The sequence below is a fragment of the Pecten maximus genome, chromosome 5, assembly GCF_902652985.1.
Source record: "Pecten maximus chromosome 5, xPecMax1.1, whole genome shotgun sequence".
Taxonomy (NCBI): domain Eukaryota; kingdom Metazoa; phylum Mollusca; class Bivalvia; order Pectinida; family Pectinidae; genus Pecten; species Pecten maximus.
The window spans coordinates 7605518-7627190 of record NC_047019.1 but is presented as its reverse complement, the minus strand read 5'-3'; the positions used below and the strand labels follow the sequence as shown (position 1 = coordinate 7627190).

Here is a 21673-nt window from a genome sequence, read left to right as displayed (position 1 = left end):
TCGCTATCGAATGCATTGTCAATATGAGTGTATGCAATTTGACTGTCGGTTCTCATCCCTTCTTATCTATAGCTGAACCAGATGGCGTTGGTCACAAGGAAAAGAGCCGTGGTATTATAGTTGTCGACAGTAAAAGTGGCATTTTACTTATTCATATACACATACACAGTGTATGTCTCCATATCAGAGAAAATGAGGCCGAAATTCCTTGTTATGACCAGTGCTGGGTTGTGCTTAACGGTTTTATTAGCATGGACATTAGGACACCATATTACCTATGAGGGTAAGTATGTTGTTGTTGTTGTTGTCGTCGTTGTTTAAATTGTATATTATTCTTAAATGATATCTTTCACATTTCCCAATTTGCTTAAATAGTGTCACGTGATTCCGTACAAAAAGTCAGATTTCTAAAAAAAAAAAAAAAAAAAAGAAGAAAACAACTGGTCAAACATACTGGAACTGGATGACTGAATGTTTCTAAAAATAGATTATGAATTACTCTCCTTTGGAATTGTCCAAAATGTCAAATATCTTGCACGCATTTGAAATATAAATTTCATTCTTAAATGCTTGAACATTATCTAATGATTTTGGAATCAGTGTACTGTTTGATTGTGAGGTGATTCAAATGTATAATGAAATATTTACAAAAGTTTCATAAAGCAGTCTCTCGGATTAACAAGAGCTGTTGGAGAACAGCATAGCTCGTCTCGCAAATGTTTGTCAATAAATAATTAAAATATATTAATTGGAATGGTTTCGCAAATTGCATTATTTAATAATATTTATATTGTTTACTTGATCAGATTATGTAGCACCCCGCTACAATTATGCTTTGTGAATTCATGCAATTTTCAAAACCATACCAATTTATATATATATAAATTATTTATTGACAAACATTCGGGAGACAAGCTATGCTGTTGTAGATTAAATGAATATATTAAATACAAATGTAATTGCTTTTGGACATATTTCTTCAATATTTTGACAAAATATTATCCTAATGAGAGTTATCTCCCTTGAAAAATGTGGACTGGTATAAATTGTCTATTGTGAGCATTTTCACATTGTTTTATTTTCAGTTTCACCCCAAGAAGGGATAGTGTAACTCCATAGGGACTCTTTTACCAAATATCAGCACCCTAGTACAATCATAAAGTGATGTGTTAAATAGCTTTCAACATTTGCACAAAAATTTATAAAAAAAATGTGTTTTTTCCCCAAAAAAATATTTCAGTTTAACTCCGGCAAGGGATAGTTTAACCCCCACAGGGAACCTAATACCATGTATTACTATGCCTTTCAACACTCACAATATAAACTTAACACAAAGTCCAAAGATTTAAAAACAAAAACAAAAAACACAGATTTAAAAAGAAAAATCCAATTATTTTTTAAAGTTTTACTCCAGGAAGGGATTGTCTTACTCCATAGGGACTCTATTGCCAAATATCAGCACCCTAGTACAATTATAAAATGATGTATTAAAACCTCTTAACACTTAAGCAAAAACTTAACACAGAAATATTCTAAGTCCAAAAATTTGAAAATTCTGTTTTTTTTCCCAAAAAAATCTTTTAGTTTAACTCCGGCAGGGGATAGTTTAACCCAAGAGGGAGTCTATTACCAACTATCAGCACCCTAGTGCAATTATAAAGTGATGTATTAATACCTTTCAACACTTGCACCAAAAACTTAACGCAAAAATTTTCTAAGTCCAAAAATGTTCAAAAATCTGGGTTTTTTTTCCAAAAAATCTTTTAGTTTAACTCCGGCAGGGGATAGTTTGACCCCCACAGGGACCATATTACCATAAATTACTATGCCTTTCAACACTTGCACCAACAATTTAACATTTGGAAAACCAACGCCGACGCCGGAGTGACGACATAAGCTCTCACTCTTCTTCGAAGAGACGAGCTAAAAACTATCATAGCATTTTGATTTAAGTAGACACACGGTTTTATTGACCTAAACAATTAACTTTTTAGGTTAATCAAACTATACATCGGCTTTATCAAAAGACAATTATTGTATGATATTTTTCGTTTATTTGTTACTTCGTCCTCGGTTAATCTTTTTTCAGGTTAATAAAACCATACATCGACCTTATCAAGAGGCTATAATTGTATACTTTCAAAAGTGTTGCAATTTAGTTTTAGACCATATAATGCAATATAGATATTGAATTGAAAGCAACCAATCAGATATATCATTTTCAATGCCACTGATATTTACATGCTATTTCTACCATGATTTTAAATGGATAAATATTAATAGTAGATTTCCCTATACGATTGATTCGTCTGTCATTAACACTATTATCAGTTCAAGACGACAGGCTGTGGCACGTATCCCTAGTGTCTGTGTAACTACTACATGTGCATGTTATCTTAAAAGTATACATACTTCTTGCGTATTCAAACAGAATGTTGATCTCACTTTCATCAACGAATCACTATATTTTAGTCATACAGTATGCTTATCCATCAAGAAACATGGTTAAGGAATTCAGGAAAAATTTTGGTCATGACGCTTTCTTTAGATGCATTTTTTACAAAAGCATTTTCTCACAGATCGGTAATATATGTCAAGGACTCCCACGTTTCGGAGTATTAAGCCTTTATTCGAATTATTCTAATGTACTTGTTTGTTTATTTGGTCATATAAAAATGAGAGTTCAGACCGACACCAACAATTATTGTCAGATGGTGACGTGATTCTAGCTTAAGACAACCACCATGGTTATATTAGGATGAGAATTCAGGCTAACACCAACAACCGTGGTCAAATGAGGATCAGAATTCAGGTTAACACCAACAACCGTGGTCAAATGAGGATGAGAATTCAGGCTAACACCAACAACCGTGGTCAAATGAGGATGAGAATTCAGGTTGACACCAACAACCGTGGTCAAATGAGGATGAGAATTCAGACTATCACCAACAACCGTGGTCAAATGAGGATGAGAATTCAGACTATCACCAACAACCGTGGTCAAATGAGGATGAGAATTCAGGTTGACACCAACAACCGTGGTCAAATGAGGATGAGAATTCATTCTGACACTAACAACCATTGTCATATGAGAAGGGGATTCGAGTAGATCTTGAGAGATATAATGAACATGATTTCAAAAAAAAATATAAAAAAAATCATATCATCAATAGAAAGACATAACAAAGAAAAAGAAATTCCGAGGCCGTATTTTAATTGCCTCCAAAGATTATCATGTAATGCAGTACATTTTTATGTGATGAAACAAATTACCATTCCTATTGTAATTTGGGTAAATCTTGTAAAAGAACAAACTTCCCATCCTATAGAAGATTGTGTTAATCTTGTGATGAAACAAACTTCTCTTCCTTTTTTAGAGTGTGTAAATCTTCCAAATTTTATCTTACAGGTTTTTATCTTTTTCATCCTAAGGAGAAAGAGAAACCAAACTTAGAACCAATGGTGAGTATTCCACACAAGAGTCACTGACATACAACATAGGGTTATCATTACAGCATCTCAAGACGCCCTTAACAATTATCTGGACCAGTTCCATTTATATTCCTAAGCTTAAGGCAATTTCTTGAACTAAAGTTTCTCATAGAAAATTGTTACATAACTCAAGGAGGGTCCTCTAAGTAAGACCTTTTTCTAAAATTCTGTAATGCTGTTCTATGTCTATTCTGTCTGTTGGTTTCCATTTGAACTTGTGAAGTATTTCCTTGGAGATATAACGCAAAGCAAAAAACGGAGTGCAATCCAATTTTTAGTGTTGAAGCTCCATAACATCAAAAACATTTCGAGTTAATCATTATAACTTATTTTAATGTACAAAATTCCCGTGGAAATATACTTTTGTTGGCTAACTATTTTCTGTTAGAAGTTATAACGCCGCTGTATGAGCCAATCAAAAGCGACGTTACAAACGGCGACGTCATTTCTTATGTTATGGACTGATAAGATTGTTTTGGCAAATGTAAATACCGTATATTGGGTTTTTTTAGCGAGTGTCTAATTTTCGCTGTTTTCGCGACCCGACTCGGTCGCGAATTATAAGATATCGCTAAAATTGGTCACATTTTACAGTAAGAGTTAGCTCCCTTGTAGGGGTGTTGTCACGAACCGATCACTTGTTTACACATACCGTATACAGGTGTGCTTAATTGGCCGTGACTCGACTGAACTGTTTTATTCAATAAAAATGTACTCACAGTTGACCATATGTTCTGTCCTTTGTTTAGATCTAATTGAAATCATAACGAGAGTGGCATCGCCAAGCGAAACATGGCCATGCTACGATTTGTAACCGTTACACAGAAGGACAAAGGAAATCCGGTCAGGAACAGACCTGAGTTTGCTGAAGCAAACAAACGTGTAGATACATTATTATTACTGTACTTCTTCGTTTTTGTTGTATATTAAACATATGCACGCTTGAATTTGAATTACACGTTGTGAAAACGCTTAAAATGAAATACGCTAAAAAGAAAACGTGTCATTTTGTACAGAAAACGCGAAATTCGGCATACGCTAAAAAAAACGATATACGGTACTTGTTACAAGCAAGATTGAATGATTATCTAACAACTTTTGAATTTTATTCTAGTTGTCGCCGTTTTGTTTTGTTCTATATGACCATGACGTCCTGCGAGTTATTTTGCTGATTATCGTATTGCAAGTCGCTATGATGTAAATAGCCCTTGTTTGCTATTAGAGTAACGACTTTTCCTATTGACTGTGCAAATTTATTTTGTCGCAGATCATGCTTACTCGAACGCCTACCACACAACATCTTGCAACTGCGTCACTTGTGCAGCCACGTGGACCTGTTCCACTAGATACAATAAGACAACAGAGGCGTGACAACCTGTTAAAGGCGTGTAAGGACGATAGTGTGAGATACCACGGGACATACCAGGTACTAAGTGGGTATGACGGCATGCAAAATAAATACTGTTGATATTTCAGCTTTTCTAAAGTGTTTTCGATGGAAAAATTAGGCAATTATGGTGCAAATTTCATTTCTTTAATCCATATAACCAGTGTGACAATTTGAATCAATGCGTGTCTCTTTGAATATAATATAATATAATATCATTTACATATTAATGCAACATATATCTTCAGTGTTAACATCAAGTTTTCGTGAAACCATTTTCACATATAGAAAACTGCAATAGTTAAAAAAAATCGCTTAAGTTAACGGAATTCAAGTTTTCCCGCCATTCTCGGGTTTGATCCTGTTAACAGCTCTGCCATGTTGTTCCGCGTAAAAAATGTGCGAACGATATTAGAAAACTAACATTCACATGAAACATTCTACATATAAACATGAGGATAATACATAACACAATTGTTACATTTGATTGTCTACGCCAGAAGGTTTATTATCCATCCTTTATTGCCTGGGCCGCAGATATGTTACTGTTATATTCATACGCCAGTAGGCAGTCATGAGCTGGTAACGCCCACCTTCATTTGGTATGGTCATATAGTGGCAATGTCATACAGTGTTAAATATATACAGATTATATCATAATGCACATGGTATTGAGATGTGGCAAGGCGTAAACCACATAAACTACATCCATACAGTTTGAATAATTCACCTAACCACCTCTGTCATTTTGATATTCCGACACTTTCAAGGTAAACAATTAGACACGAATTGATATATTTTCTTGATATCTTCAAATCAAAATACAGACATGGATGCTGTATTAAGATGTTTGTATGTCCCAAAAATAACAAATAAACAAACGAAACAAAACAAAAACAATTGCACAGACTTCTATAACATTCACATTACTTATACTTTACAAGGTACCATACACGGTATTGGAGCGCATGCAAGTGTCACCGAAACATCGCCTTATCTATTGTGGGTTAGAGAAAGCTGCATCGTCATTCATGAAAAGAATATTCATGGTAAATATATGTATACAAGTGTCTTTTATTCGTACATTTTGTACGGCGAAATTTATCAAATGTATCTCGTTCCCTTTCCGTGAATCTTATTCCTTTTCCGTGTATCTCACTCCATTTCCGTGTATCTCATTCCCTTTCCGTGAATCTCATTCCTTTTCCGTGTATCTCATTCCCTTTCCGTGTATCCCATTCCTTCCCGTGTATTGTATTCCCATTCCGTGATTATCATTCCCTTTCCATGCATCTTTCTCCTTCCGTGTATTTTATTCTCTTTCCGTGTACCCTATTTCCGTTCCGTGTATCTCGATCCTTTCCGTGTATCTTAGTCCCTTTCCGTGAATCTTATTCCCTTCCCGTGTATCTTATTCCCTTCCCGTGTATCTTATTCCCTTTCCATTAGTCTCATTTCCTTTCAGTATAGCTTATTCCCTTTCCGTGTATCTAATCCCTTTACGTGTATCTCATTCTCTTTCCGTGTATTTCATTCCCTTTCCGTGAATCTCATTCCCTTTCCGTGTATCTCATTCCCTTTCCGTGTATCTCAATCCCTTTCCGTGTATCTCAATCCCTTTCCGTGTATCTCAATCCCTTTCCGTGTATCTCAATCCCTTTCCGTGTATCTTATTCCCTTTCCGTGTATCTCGATCCCTTTCCGTATATCTTATTCCCTTTCCGTGTATCTCATTCCCCTTCCGTGTATTTCATTCCCTTTTTGTGAATCTCATTCCCTTTCCGTGTATCTCGATCCCTTTCCGTGTATCTCAATCCCTTTTCCGTGTATCTCATTCCCTTTCTGTGAATCTCATTCCCTTTCCGTGTATCTCATTCCCTTTCCGTGTATCTCAATCCCTTTCCGTGTATCTCAATCCCTTTCCGTGTATCTCAATCCCTTTCCGTGGATCTCATTCCCTTTCCGTGTATCTCATTCCCTTTCCGTGTATCTCAATCCCTTTCCGTATATCTTATTCCCTTTCCGTGTATCTCATTCCCCTTCCGTGTATTTCATTCCCTTTTTGTGAATCTCATTCCCTTTCCGTGTATCTCAATCCCTTTCCGTGTATCTCATTCCCTTTCCGTGAATGTCATTCCCTTTCTGTGAATCTCATTCCCTTTCCGTGTATCTCGATCCCTTTGTAACATGACTTCTGGAGGACAGTGTATATAATTGGCGCAGTACAGTAGTGTATACTAAGTGATATATATCTTGAGTTCGTTGTCCTATCAGAGCACAAGTAATTTTTTTGTCTTCCTTTGTCATTCGTATATATTAAATATCAAACATATTGTATCGTTTCCATTTTATGTTGTTGATGCAATTGCTAGATATGCGATACCCCTTCTTTTAATTAACATTTTTGAAAACTGACACCGGTTGCAGGTTTGTTGTACATTGTACTTTCATCCTCTACTCTAGGGCTAAATTTCCACGTGGTCTACCGTGACGACTCTTTCTATGGGATGTTTTCAATGTTTCGCTATTATACATCCCTTGCAGAACAATTCTAAGCCTGTCGAATATCCTTTGTTTAAAATTCTATTTTCACACAGAATAAACCAAAGATGAAGCCATATTAAAGCTTACTATATCTACTTTTATGACTGTACTGTATTTATTTGACCGTTCATGATCTTGATAATTTGATCAAAGAGTCTGAATATATTAAAATTTCTAAGCATGGTACCTACGGACGAAGTAATACTTAAAGAAAAAGTCGTCAACACTCTTTAGTACTTTCGTCACATCTTGGCGATTCTTTTGATATTCTGAAGAATCGCAAGATGCAACGAAAGCGCCAAAAACGTGTTGTCGACTTTTTCTTTTTTCTTTTTATATATATAGGTAATTGGTCGTGTAATAATAACGACAGTACAGACATGTAAATTGCAAACGAGCACATACACATCGTCTATATGTGATTGTTTGTAATTTACTTGTGTCTTGATAAAGGGACAGATTGCCTCGAAAATTCGACAGTTTACTTGTCTGTACACTGTCGTTATAACTACATGACCAATTATATATTTCTAGTATTACATATCCAGCGAACAACTGTTTGTTAGGACCAGTACCTATACTAGACCATACCGTCGTTATTACTTACTAGAACCTATGTATAATATATATATAACAATTTGTTGACATTTATATTACAGATCTTAAACGGAGCGGAGAAAAAGTCGCCCTATGAGTTGCCATTGGCTAAATCTGGTCTAGGCGTTCCCATCTTGTCCGAATACCCGCAAGCTGAAGTGCCCGATATGCTTCTAAATTCTACCATGGTTATAATCACCAGAGATCCTTATACCCGACTTTTGTCGGCGTACACTGATAAACTCTACTCTCCAAATGCCATATACGCTGATAAAATCGGCAAATATGCTGTGAAATTGTCAAGGGAAAATGCAACTGAACAAAGCCTGCGATGTGGTTTCGATCTCACATTTAAAGAATTTGTGAAATATTTCATTCAATCAGAAAAAGATGGCTTACATCGGGACAATCATTTCGCTCCTGCTAACCAAATGTGTTTACCTTGCACCTACAATTATAATTTCATAGCAAGAACGGAAACATTATTAAATGACACAGTGTATCTCCTTAATCATCTGGGAGAACAGCAATTGGCGGAGAGCATACAGGTAAATTTTACCAGCAAGAATCGTCGGGATAAAATCAAAGACCAACCAAACCTGTTATTCATGTTTAGAGATAAATATAAAGGTTGTTTATCCTTTTTTGATGCCCAACGAAAAATCTGGAAGAAAATGCAAACTTCAGGTGTGATTGACAAAAAATCCAAATATCCTATATCGCGAGATGAAAGTGAAAACATCACGCGGACTTCATTTGAAAAACTATTACTCGCAGCAGTCGGTAATGTTGTTGACGCCACCTACGCAAGGAAACAGAGAGAAGAGGCTGCCATTGAGGCATACTCTAGTCTTGACGGAGAGGACCTAGAAGAACTTAGCAAAATATTTGCACCAGACTGTAAGATTTTCAAGTTCAGATGTAGACCCCAAAGGTTTTTTGAAACAGATCCAAATATCAAACCGTGGTATTTCGAACTTGCGACAGCCTGATTTGTTTGTTTTTTTGTTGTTTTTTTTCATATTTGGAGATTATGAAATTGAATGCTTTTTCTAGTTCTCCCATGAACTGAACAAGAACTTGGCAATAGGACATATTGATGGCTCTTTCGTACTATTTGACGCACGATTGTCATAAAAAAAACCAATGTATATAACAACAATAAGCGCAATCATATTTTAGCGGAATGCTCCCAGCGCGAAAAAAACCCACTAAAATTAGATAACCGCTAAAATATGTAAGTTTACAGTATTTTATTCGCATTTTTACTTAGATCAGAATTTACGATTTATCTGTTCTGCAGCTTATCGAAAACGAAAATACTTTGTTTAAAGATTTGATTTATGCGACTCATTTGTGTCATTGATGCAGACTCAGTAGTAATGTCTTTCGCCAGAAGGTTAAACGTCAAAGATCCGAATTATCGGCTTGATGGTTTTACCACATTTGACATCTGTAACCTTAATATTGTGTCAGTGTCATTCAATAATCTAGGCGGGGTGACAGTGGAACATCATCAACAATGTTTTCTCTATTCCCTTCAACTATGATAAAAACTTAAACGTTACGTCATAGATACAATGTAGTAACCTAGTACAATACATGACACTTGGTGTAGATTTCTGTCATAGCTCTTTCTCCCAACATGCAAACGTTCGAATGGCAAAAACCAAGCATTTCACCTTGAATATGGGTCAAGGTCGTTTCTTTTCACAAAATGTAATTATTGATTGAAGAAATGTCGTTTCATTTCGTAAAGGTTTCATCCAAGAAAGCTACATGCCATAGATAATTCCATATATTTCCGTTCATCTAAATGTCTCGCTTTTATGTTTTAACAAAGTTGTTCCTTGTGACTTTGAATATTAATCTTTCTTTTCGTAAAATCTTATTGGGCGTTGAGGCCATATGAACTAAATGTGAATGTTATCATGAATTTCTTTTTGTTTTAAATAAAATTTTATCAATGTAGTTGTATATATTTGATTTTTTTGGAAAATAGAGAAAATTAAGAAAATTTGCAATATCCTTATGCTCAAGTGAATGTCATGTTGATCGAGAGAGAGATGAAGTCTTATTTGTATGTTCATCATTTTTATCATGTGACATTTTATAATGCTGAAATAAAACACTGTAGAAGTAACACATATCACTGTGAATTTTCAGCAAAATGCTATTTATTGAAGCAGACCTTGACCTTTGAGCTTTGATGTCAATATCTGTGAACTCGTGCCAGATCTATCAAATACAAACACCTGTTCAGTTTTAGAATATGTAAGAAAATATTACAGCTTAAGTGAAGAGATAGAGAGGGAAATTGAACATATGTTATTGGAAATTGGTCTTGACGCTATACACCAACTAAAGCGGGGCGGCAAAACTCTATTTTTAGATACAATGATCTTGACCAACGGCTGGTCACGCCAGTGTTCAAACTTGTTAAAAGTAAATTATACACTTTTGATTCGTCGTTCAAATAGTAAATACGATCGCTAAAGTAATGAAAAATGAATATAACAGAAGCAATGGGGATTTGGTCAATTTTGCAAGTATATAACACTTGTCTTTTACAGAAGACAATGTCTCTACTGTCTGTTTTAGCATCAGGACAGATATAATGACTAAAGACATAGGAATTCACGTGAGAAATATATTTCCAATTTCAGCGAAACACTTTCAAGTTGAATAAATGAATTTAAAAATTACCTTGTATTGTTTTGTTTTCTTTCTACCAATTTTCAAATCGGATTTCTTTGGTGTATTCATGAAGTAAAAGGACATTTTTTTTATTGTTTGTTTGTTTTGGGGGTTTTTCACTATTTTTTTATGACACATTATATAGTTATATCAATAAAAAATGATATTGTAACCAACAATCGTAGCTCAATATAAAAAAAAAACAGAAATTGTACAAAAAACGAACAACACATTGTTTAAAATACTTCAATTTACTCGTGTCCTGTAACATACACATTGTTATTTAGACAAACAGTTTACCTGTTTACAACGAAATACTCTGGGTAACACCCACTCCCAGAATAGCCAATGGGAGGCAAAACGCAGCATTTTTAAGCATTTTAAGAAAATGATATTTTGAGGTACAACCCGGATGAGCCGTCTACCTGCGGGTAATACATTTTACATACAAAAGCGACAGTTGATTATTTTGGCGATCAGTATTGGGGTCATGATACTTACATTTTTACAGCTATAGTAAACATATGTTGTTATTAATGTGATAAGCTGTTCATCAAAATATTAATTTAAAAGATTTTTGGAAAAAAGTGTAATACTGTTATATTTACATCTATCGTTCGTGTGTAAATTTAGAACTACAACAAAATATATAGTCAGTATTTGTTAATACGTGTATATTGTCATAAAACAAATGGATTGGACAACAGGCAAACCTATATAAGTCCTCTTCAATAATATACATGTACATGAAACATAACATAAAGCTCACATAAGGCATCTTTCGGGCCCTGTTTCATCAACATTTCTTAACGTAACGAATGTCATTGAATTAAAATTATCCACAGGGAAATATTAATGGGTTGAAGGAAAAAATCTTAGTCGAGGAATTTTCCTTAAATTCTAAAACGGTTTCCTGAAATGTACATTTTTAAGTAAAGGAGTTACGGTATACTTTAAATTAAGGAAAATTAATATAACCGGGGTTAGATGTAAAAAATGTAAAGATCGTCAATATTTAAAGCATGAACTGCATATAAAACTGGAATGTTTAACAAGTGTTGTGTTAACATAACAACCAAGTGACTTATGTCTTCATATAATACAAAAGTCTGACTAAATCACACACAAAATACTAAAAATAATGCATCGGTTTATAAAATATAACTACATGTATCATAAATCATGTAAAAGAATTTCATCACTAACAATCAACAAAATGAAAATTGCAATTATGATATATGAAACACTTATTTTAGCGCAATCAAATTTTAGCGGAAATTAGCAGAATAAAGGATTAGCACACCAACAAAGTTTGCCATCAAAATCATGTAAATTAGCGCAAAAAAAAAATCAATCGGAATTCTTTAAGCACAAAATCGCTGAAATAAGGTAACCGCTTAAATGTCTCCCTTTACAGTAACTAGATATGTACGTAGATTATATAAGTTCTACGTTTAATCAATTACTGTATTATACTACCGGGTAAATACAGAGTATATAATATCATATATATCATGTATATTTAACACACAATCGGTCTGTTGTCCAGTGAATTCGCGGTGTAATATTTTTGCATATGGCTCTAGTATAATATACCTTATATCTTAAATTTGTTTTCATTTCATATAAGATGTTATGAAACTCGTCTTGAAACTTTTATTTTCGCACGCAAAGGCTCGCAAAAATAAAAACTTCTAAGACTCGCTTAATAAAATTTCATTCGAAATGAATACTCATCTAGGATCATATGCATGTATATATATGACGTAAAAAGAGCGCAACTGACGTCGTCGCGCCCAATCAAGTGTGATCCCACCGGACGATACACTGGATACCCGGAAACTTCAGAGCTCATCTTTAGCGTCCCCCTTCCTCACCTCTATCACAATTTTCCCAGTGTTGGCGTTGCTCTCCATGTACATGTGAGCAGCTGATATGTTTTCCATCGGAAAGACTGTGTCGATGATGGGTTTGAGTTTTCCGGAATCAAAATGAGGAAGGGCAGCTTCCACGAAGTTCCTAACAAGATCCCCTTTATACTGAAATATAATATCATATAACATCATTTATTACTGTTTTCTGCTTTTAAATTCCATTCACTAAATAAGGAAACTGCCGTACGTAGTATGATTTTAAATTTGGACTCTTCTATAGACATATTTTCAGTTTACGGCCACCTCCCACACTTTAAGCCCATAGCACCACTGACGAGTCCTACAAGGACAAAACTGTATGGCACAGTTTAAATAATGTTCGCTCTACTGTATCAAACTCTCAAATGATAATGTCCATATATAGTGTGTGTCTTTTGAACAATCCTTTGAGATTGCAGGTGGTAGCACTGCTGGTGGATTTTTTCTGTTGTCGAGGTTATTTATACCCTGATCGACACGTTTCAATTCATTGGAATAGTACCACAGCAAACATTTAACTTCTATTTGTATTTGTCAAACTTTCTTATTTCAAACTCTGATAATTCAAAGATCCACAACAAAAAATTCAGTTCTGGAAAACTTCAAAGTTTGAAGTATATTTTGAGAGTGTAAAGGAATATAGGATTAAATATGAATTGAGCACAACATTGCCCTGAAAAGGTTGTCGAATAAAGTAGTCTACCTGACGATATTAATAATGAGCATTGACCCTGGTGACGTACCTGTATAGATCGTGCACGTAGCGTGGAACCCATTATAGAAATTCTCTTCCTTAATAACTTTGCTAGCATATCTCCGTTTACGTTCCCTCCGCCTACAAATTAGAATTATGCAACCGCATGATAAATACTCGCTTTTCTTCAAGCAAAGACAACTTTTGATTTCTTCATCAACCGCTGAACATTAGATTAAATTCAATTTATTGACTTTAAGCTTTACAGATCATCAGTGTGTTTGATGCTTTCCTTTATAGTTAAAACCATTTCCTACCAGCACTATCTGTTATTTCACAAAAGGTAGCTGTCGATCTTGTCATCACAACTACGTTAACAATGATTTCAATTCCAGATGTTTACATTTTATACAAAAATTATAACTTATTATCCATTGAAATTCTTACCAAGAAGACCATAAACGATCCAACGTCCTTCCGTCTTCACACTTTGCATATTTTGTTCGTAAAAAGATTCTCCGACACAGTCCAGTATTAAGTCCACGCCCTTACCTTAAAAGGAAGGCAACGTTTCAAGAAAGTTGGTTTAAATATCAAAATGTTTAAACCAACTACTAGTATACACTCAACACTCTTCAAAGGTAATATATGTTTTCTTAACATATTGTTTCCAAAATGTTCATAAAAGGGTTCAAATGTTACAAAAATATACGGCAAACGTACTTGTTTGACGTTTGAAAAATATACACTGTACATGGTAAATTAACTAACAAACTAGATGCACAAGTTTACCCTTGGTAGCCTCCAGAACTTTATGTCCAAAGTCCCCTTCCTTGTAGTTAAAGCCTGCCATTGCTCCTAGTTCTTTGGCTCTGCTTATCTTCTCGTTAGATCCCGCAGTCACAATGGGCGTGGCTCCGACTAAACTGGCCAGCTGTACTGCAGCTGTCCCGACCCCCGAACCACCAGCGTGGATGAGGACACTCTCTCCAGCCTGGATCTTACCTAATTTATACGGATGTGTCAGAAAGGTCAATTTGGTTTTGTTTTCTTTTTGTGTTATTTAACGTCAAATATGCGAGATTCATGCGTGTAGTGGATGTTCGTGTGTTTTGGGAGACTGTGGTATGTTCTTGTTAGTCAAATTGTGATAGCGCAGAACTGATGCCGACTTTATAGTGCTATCTCACTGAACCATACTACCTAAAGATGCTAGCAGATCACCTCAACCGATCACATTATCATGACAACGGGCGTACCAGACGTCCCACTGTCCAAATGTAAAGCGTTACGCAGGAGTAGTCACTAACAATTTTATAGATTTTGTTTTGTTCCCCCACATATGACATGTGATTGATTTGATTTCAATAAAAGGGGGTGGGGGGGGGGGGGGGGGGGGGGGGGGGGGGGTAGTATCACATTTAAAAAGTTATCTACATACAAAAATAGAAGCAAACCGTGTCTTTACTACTTTGTCGTACCAACTGTGTGGAGCAGTTGAAATGCCGTCAGCCATACTTCCGGTATGGCGGCCGCCTTTTTGAACGTGAATCCTGAGGGTACAGGCATCAAGAGGTCCTCGTGTCCAGCCACATACTCCGCATTGCCTCCACCTATGGGAATAAAGGCAATAGCAATCACGTGACATCAAAACATAACCCCGCCTACAGGAATAAAGGAAATACCAATCACGTGACTTCAATACATTACCCCACCTACAAGAATAAAGGCAATACCAATCACGTGGCATCAAAACATTACCCCGCCCTACAGGAATAAAGGAAATACCAATCACGTGACTCCAATACATTACCCTGTCAATGGGAATAAAGGCAATACCGATCACGTGACATCAATATATTATCCCGCCTATAGGAATAATAAATATTTGACACTTGGAAGGGGGTAGTTTCACATGTTGTAATGCTTTAAAATGAAGTATCATTGTTGGAAAGTTGGAAGGAGATATTGATACACATAATGGTGTGTAGTCGAAACCTAAGGGCCACTTTAAATGATGAGATGTATATATGTTGCAAATATGGGAAACCTTGGTTTAGTTCACATGTTTATATACAGAATATATACATTAAAAGAACCTCTTTGCAAAGAATCAGCCTCCTAATACCATTATTAAGTGAATGGTGAGCAATTACAAAATTTTAACCAGACAAGTAAAATTATCATAGGAGAATAACTCCACAAATAAGGGGTAAGGGGTATGAGTTTGGTATGCGACACTCCGGCTCATCAAGATGTATATTTGTGTCAAGTATGGAGAGCCTGGGTCGGGTAGTATTGAAGTTATGGTCCGGATAAGTAAAATCATAAAAGGGCAATAACTCCGCTAATAAGGAGGTGAGGAGCATACTTTTGGTATGTGACACTCCGGCTCATCTAGATGTATATTTGTGTTAATGAGAGCTCAACACCATATGTGCCCGAAGTAAAATCATCAAAGGGGAATAACTCCACAAATAAGGGGGTAAGGGGCATGATTTTGGTATGCGACACTCCGGCTCATCAAGATGTATATTTGTGTCAAGTATGGAGAATCTGGGTCGGGTAGTATTGGAGTTATGGTCCGGACAATTAAAATCACCAAAGGGGAATAACTCCGCGAATACGGGGGTAAGGGGGCATGATTTTGGTATGCGACACTCCGGCTCATCAAGATGTATATTTGTGTCAAGTATGGAGAATCTGGGTCGGGTAGTATTGGAGTTATGGTCCGGACAATTAAAATCATCAAAGGGGAATAACTCCGCGAATACGGGGGGTAAGGGGGCATGATTTTGGTATGGGACACTCCGGCTCATCAAGATGTATATTTGTGTCAAGTATGGAGAGCCTGGGTCGAGTAGTATTGGAGTTATGATAACATTTCGTCGGGCGTATAAAAACGAAAAAAAAAAAGATTTAAATAAATATCCTGATTACTACAAATGGTTATTCCTGAATTTGGTGAAGTAATTTTTTCATCTTCATCACTGATATTTTTTCTCCATTAAACAATTAACCAGTTGACAACACATTTGTCCTCTCTGCACTAGAAATTGTGTCCATGCCAGTCGTTTATTAGTTAAGTAAACAAACTTGATATCCGATATAATCCGTGGTAGCCAATGTCATCAATTTGAATAAAAATATAATCAAGGCCATTATTCAAGCCTGTAATTGATGTAATATAAAGACTTTTGGGTTGGTAATACATAGGACGTCGACGAAGAAAACAAAATGAACAGGACGAACGTCCTATTGCCAACAGTATGAGGAATTAGGAAGTAAAGCCTCACCCGCTAGCAGCGTCATCACTTTGTCTCCTAACTTCCACCTACTGCCACAGTCCGGCCCCAGGGTCTCTATAGTACCAACAGCTTCCAGTCCGAGGATTTCGCTCTCGCCCGGGGGAGGGGCATAGCGCCCTTTCCTCTGTTAATGACAATAAACTATATATGTTTGCGATTTTTGCAAAATAATGTTAATGAACATATATATCCCGCCAAACACAGCGAACTTATAATATCATACTAGCATTACCTGTAAAATGTCGGCCCTGTTGATAGCTGTAGCATGTACTTTTATCAAAACCTCGTGCGCTCTCACTTCCGGTATCGGTACTTTTCCAATGTGCATACTTGACGCAGCGCCATCTGGGCCGAACTGCACAGCATTCATCATCTACAATTATACATTATCTTATTCATCATGAGATTAGTTCAAATCAAACAATATATCGCCAGCTGTGGGCTTTTTAACATATATCTTGTTTTTGTTTGTTCAGAATTTTACAAAAACTCTGGTCAGATGCAAACGTTGTCCACGGGCAATGGGACAGACAACTGACGGACGCTGCAAAGATGACACATCGAATGTGGAACGGAAGTAGGTTATAATTTATCTATCTTAGATTTCCCGTTATAAAACCGCTCTTAAGATAGATAGCCTACTTCCGTTCCACAGTTGATTTGGTCCGTTTTCTAATCTCATTCAGAACATTCATCAAACTAGGCCTAGTGTTCTCCTGACTTACATATTCTCTGGTCCCGTGAATATAAACACGTGTTCAGTTTTATGAATAACACTGTTAGATAAATCGTCAACAAGACGGGCCCATGCAGACTGCCAAATTACCTTACACCGGAAGCCGTACAATATCCGTCGAACCGGAAAGACTTTTAGTTTCGTCGTCATATTTTGTGCAGCGATGATGCAGGAAAACATATCATTCACTATCTGTATCGGAGCTGAACAAAATGCATTGTACATACGGTAAACACAACTTTCGATTTCATTTTCCGTGAAATGCAGCTTTATCGGAAAATCACATATCCCGTTTTCTTATCATACTGCTACATTGCACCTCCTTTACGGAAGTGCGGTCTAACAGTATTCATTTATCACAATATACATGCATAGGCTAATGGTAAGGTTAACCTCAACATTTTCTTCGTGTGCCTTTTTGAGGAGTTCATAAAGCTAACAGAGCAAGCTAAAAAGCTGTCAATTGAGATTTAGACAAGCTATTTTTTTTTTCTTTTTCTTTTTTTCCAAATAACCAGCAGAGTTTATATATATTGTTTAACATTTTGCTTTTTCTAGTCTTAAGTGGTATTTCAAATACTAACATGCGGAATGTCTGCTATAATGTAAATACAGTCTGTAATTTCATATTATAATTCTACAATACCTGTTCAGTCTATTAAAAAGAGAGAAAGAGAAAGCTATAAAATAATTTGAAAAATAGAGTCCTGACCAATAGAAATTACTGCGATTTCGTGATCTGATTGGACCGGGTTGACCGTATAATTGGAAACAAACAAGTTCTATATAAAGTTTCCGTTTTCAGAAATATTCCACTATGATGACAGTGTGTTCCGGTCATCGTATCTAAGGAAGCGCCGACATTTTAGTTTGTGATATGCTTGGAGACGAGTACACGCACCCGAGCCTACAAAAAAACACAATGAACTGTCAAGTCAGTACATCGTCCACTGAACGGCCGAAAGACCGTAATAGTGGACGTTTAACCCGTTAATAACAAGTGCGCAGAATCGAACAATTATTGAAGTCTGTGTAATCTATACAAAAATAATATATGGCTTGCTCCCTAGTTGTGCATGATCTGTTTCCAATAACTTCTCCAACTGTCGATTTTCGGACAACCTTACGGTAAAGTTTTGTAACTTGAGATGAAAAATGTAACGACAGACCATGCTCCGATTTCAAAAACGTTCCTTGACAAAAAGAAATCCCCTCACTTTAACTTTTCCATGGGAAGGTATACATAATTTAAGGAGGAAATCTTAGTGAAATCTTAGCTAAGGAACCTACTTCAAATTCTGAAATGCTTTCATATAAAATCATTTAAGTTAAGGAATGTCCTTACGTTATGGGAACTTGATGAATCTGGGTACCAAGGACTCGAACCGGGACATCCGAACTCTAGACGGACGATCTAACACCGGCGTTAAGCCCAGTCCAGATCCGTCACGGTTTAGAGATTTAAATTAACGAAAACAATGACATATGTCCATGGTAAATTAACAAAAGGTGCAATTACTCTCATGATATTAAATATATAATCCATAGTTTCAATTAAATCTTGAAAATAATATGATTTTGTTTTAAGGTAAAATTCCAAATTCCACTTTAACTCCCCTGAATATTAATGTAAACAATTCCTTGAATAATCATACGTATCTCATTTTAAAATAATTGGATGAGCCTATCAGCATCAAGCACTTACAGTAATTTTCTGGGAAACGTTCTAGTTCACGGAAAATTACACGTGTGGATGTTTTTCTAAGAATCAATGACGGTTTACGTACAAGTTTAGATAGTATTTATCATATGTGATTAATGAAAATGCCCATCAACGTTATGTGAAACAAGTCATTAAAATGGCACGCGTGAGCACAGGGACCCGAGAATATGTTACAGTATATGTGTAATTTGGCTTTCTCCTGAGCGTATAGCACATTTTAATTCTTAAAAATGACACCCTCGGCGTCATTTAGAATATATATTTCTTATAATGAACAACGAGAGGGGTGCCATTTTTATGGAACTTTAATGTGCTTTACACACTAGAGAATATCTTATAATCATAGACTCACTGTTACAAATACTCGGGCCGTTTTATCGCGACAGAGGCCAAATGTACGAGTGTCTCAGTGATTAAAGGGAGATAAATCGAACACTTACAGATCAGGTAGCCACGTTGTACGCCTGGAAATGCATTGTGTTTGGGGAATTACATCGATTAAAGTGAGTTTGTTTGCTAAAACTTGACCTATTACGAAACATGAGTGCACGCCTCTTACCTTTGTTTCCGCAAAATCAGTGAAATACACAAAGTCGAGTGCAAACAAGCAGGGACGCATGTGTCAGTATGTGTAACGGTCTCTTCGTTAATTTGTGTACATAACTGCGTGTAGTGAAAGAGACGAACACGTTATCGGGTATATCCGGATTTTATGTTGGGGTCATTCAAAATACATCTATTTTTTTTTATTTCGTTAGATATTCAGGAATAACTTGTCCTTGAGGGGAGTTGTGTCGCTTTACCCTTTGTTTTTATGTGTGGGTTAAGGTGTGTTTATGTTGTGTTTTAATATAGATCAAAGCACTTAGTCTAGTAGCATTTAGGACACACACAACCAAATATCGCTCTTTATAGTGTTATTACTAAATACTCTATCCCCTCATGAACGGTCTCTTCGCTACACAACTTCTGGTGACGTCATCTACACGGATCTCCTTTCGTTTAGCTACATACGAGAGAGGCAATCTCTCCCAGGGTTCCTTGCGCTCTGCTACATTCCGAAATCTGGTAGAGATTGGCGAGAGAGGTTCTATATATACTTTACATCAGCTAATTATAGATACTTACACAGTATCTGAAGTAGAAATATGAAAATGGATATTGTTTAGCTCACTTGTAACTAACTACATACGTATAGCAAGGCTAGTTTGAGTCTCAACGGACATGGCAGTTACTTGGGACAACTAGATATAGATCTATTTATGTTTGTTTGTTTCGAAGATTTTTCAAGATTTTGTGCGCAACAAGAGGTCATACATTTACAATAAGTATCATACAATGTGATTGACACCAACACTTTCTAAATAATTTGGTATTTTAGACAATATCATAATTAGTCATTCAGTTATATATACATAGGAATAGTAAGACATGATTATCATTATATTACCTTATTACAATAATAAGTGTATCGAATAATCTATGTATAAGGCAATATATCTATACCTCGCGTATATCTATTAGTACAATGAGTACATAAGTTTAAAATTATTACAGGTCTACACGATATGTAGATCAATATACATATAGATATAGTTAGACAAAGTTTGTTTTTTTGTTTTTGTATCATTATATTACCTTATTAGCAATATTACATATCATAAAATCAAAAAAAAATTGGCACAAAACAATGATATTAATAGTAATGCTTAATAGTCTAAGTAATTCATATCTAAGATAATTCTTTGTTCTAATGCTGTTTTAGTAACTCATAGAGGAGAGGCGACGAAAGTTGTATGCTGTCATCAAACGGCTCAAAGAAAGGGGTGACAAGACTACCATCAAGATTGTCAGAGATAAACTGTACGTCAACGACAGACTTCATGATGGCGGCAACCTTGCCAACGATGAGCGTCAGACGTCTACGTCATCAACCTTGAACTCAGGGAACCGGAGATAGGGACACGAAGAGAGAGAGACAATCCAATCACTGACCGTGTCATATTATGGGATGCTGGTAAATGTGTCAAACTTCTAAATAGTGAATTCATCAACATTATTGATAAGCATGACATAATTTGTCTTAGTGAATGTTGGTTCACTGAAAATTATGATATTGGTGATCTTGATGAATATTGCAAATATGTTTCCCTCGCAAATCAGGTCGAGGAGGCGGAATCGTTATTTTTTACAAGAAATGTTTCCAAAACAGGTTATCAGTAATAAAAAATATCAAAGACAGTATAATCTGGTCAAAGTACGCCAGAATGTAAACGATATCTATATTGCTTTTTGTTATTTTCCCACAGAAAATAGTGATTTTTACGATAAAGATACAAAAGAATTTGATCCATTTCAATCTTTAATTGATTCGTTAACTAAATAGAAGACATACAGGACAGTCTTTACAGCAGGGGATCTCAATACTAGAATTGTGTGATGACATAAATTATTATCATTATGCAAAACGACTGTGTTTAGAATAATGAATGGACGGCATGTACATGGTTCAGTCGGTAGTTTTACATTCTTTAATTCTATCGGTACAAGTCTCATTTATCATGTGCTTGTCGAATGCGAGA

General features: G+C 35.8%; 2 protein-coding genes across 4 annotated transcripts; one reads left to right on the top strand and one right to left on the bottom strand.

Annotated features, from left to right (window-relative positions):
• Positions 1-85: 85 nt before the first annotated feature.
• Positions 86-10726, top strand: LOC117327021 (carbohydrate sulfotransferase 9-like). Its single transcript, XM_033883833.1, has 5 exons — positions 86-283; positions 3410-3462; positions 4760-4918; positions 5824-5928; positions 8083-10726. Exons 1-5 carry the CDS (start codon positions 193-195, stop codon positions 9010-9012), a joined length of 1338 nt encoding a protein of 445 aa, XP_033739724.1. The 5' UTR covers positions 86-192; the 3' UTR covers positions 9013-10726.
• A 226-nt stretch (positions 10727-10952) lies between these two features.
• Positions 10953-19760, bottom strand: LOC117327022 (quinone oxidoreductase PIG3-like). 3 transcript variants are annotated; one of them, XM_033883834.1, is made up of 8 exons: positions 17459-18851; positions 16865-17005; positions 16621-16756; positions 14806-14937; positions 14117-14329; positions 13772-13876; positions 13374-13465; positions 10953-12756 (listed from the first exon to the last, which is right to left on the bottom strand). In XM_033883834.1, the coding sequence occupies exons 1-8, from the start codon at positions 17591-17593 to the stop codon at positions 12562-12564; spliced, it is 1149 nt and encodes a 382-aa protein (XP_033739725.1). In that variant the 5' UTR covers positions 17594-18851; the 3' UTR covers positions 10953-12561. The 3 variants fall into 3 exon arrangements, with proteins under 3 accessions (XP_033739725.1, XP_033739726.1, XP_033739727.1); XM_033883835.1 differs by lacking the exon at positions 17459-18851 and adding an exon at positions 19651-19760 and having other exon boundaries at positions 12368-12756; XM_033883836.1 differs by lacking the exon at positions 17459-18851 and adding an exon at positions 17358-17379 and having other exon boundaries at positions 12368-12756.
• Between the last annotated feature and the right edge of the window lie 1913 nt (positions 19761-21673).

What these genes read in the sequence shown, in the direction of transcription:
- LOC117327021 (XM_033883833.1), top strand. Translation starts at nt 193, where the DNA reads ATGAGGCCGAAATTCCTTGTTATGACCAGTGCTGGGTTGTGCTTAACG. An exon ending in AACCAAACTTAGAACCAATG is followed by an intron (nt 3,463 to 4,759) that starts GTGAGTATTCCA and finishes ATTTTGTCGCAG; the next exon opens with ATCATGCTTACTCGAACGCC. An exon ending in GATACCACGGGACATACCAG is followed by an intron (nt 4,919 to 5,823) that starts GTACTAAGTGGG and finishes ATACTTTACAAG; the next exon opens with GTACCATACACGGTATTGGA.
- LOC117327022 (XM_033883834.1), bottom strand. Translation starts at nt 17,593, where the DNA reads ATGTACAATGCATTTTGTTCAGCTCCGATACAGATAGTGAATGATATG. An exon ending in TGTACGGCTTCCGGTGTAAG is followed by an intron (nt 17,006 to 17,458) that starts GTAATTTGGCAG and finishes GTATAATTGTAG; the next exon opens with ATGATGAATGCTGTGCAGTT. An exon ending in AGTTCTGGAGGCTACCAAGG is followed by an intron (nt 13,877 to 14,116) that starts GTAAACTTGTGC and finishes CTTCCTTTTAAG; the next exon opens with GTAAGGGCGTGGACTTAATA.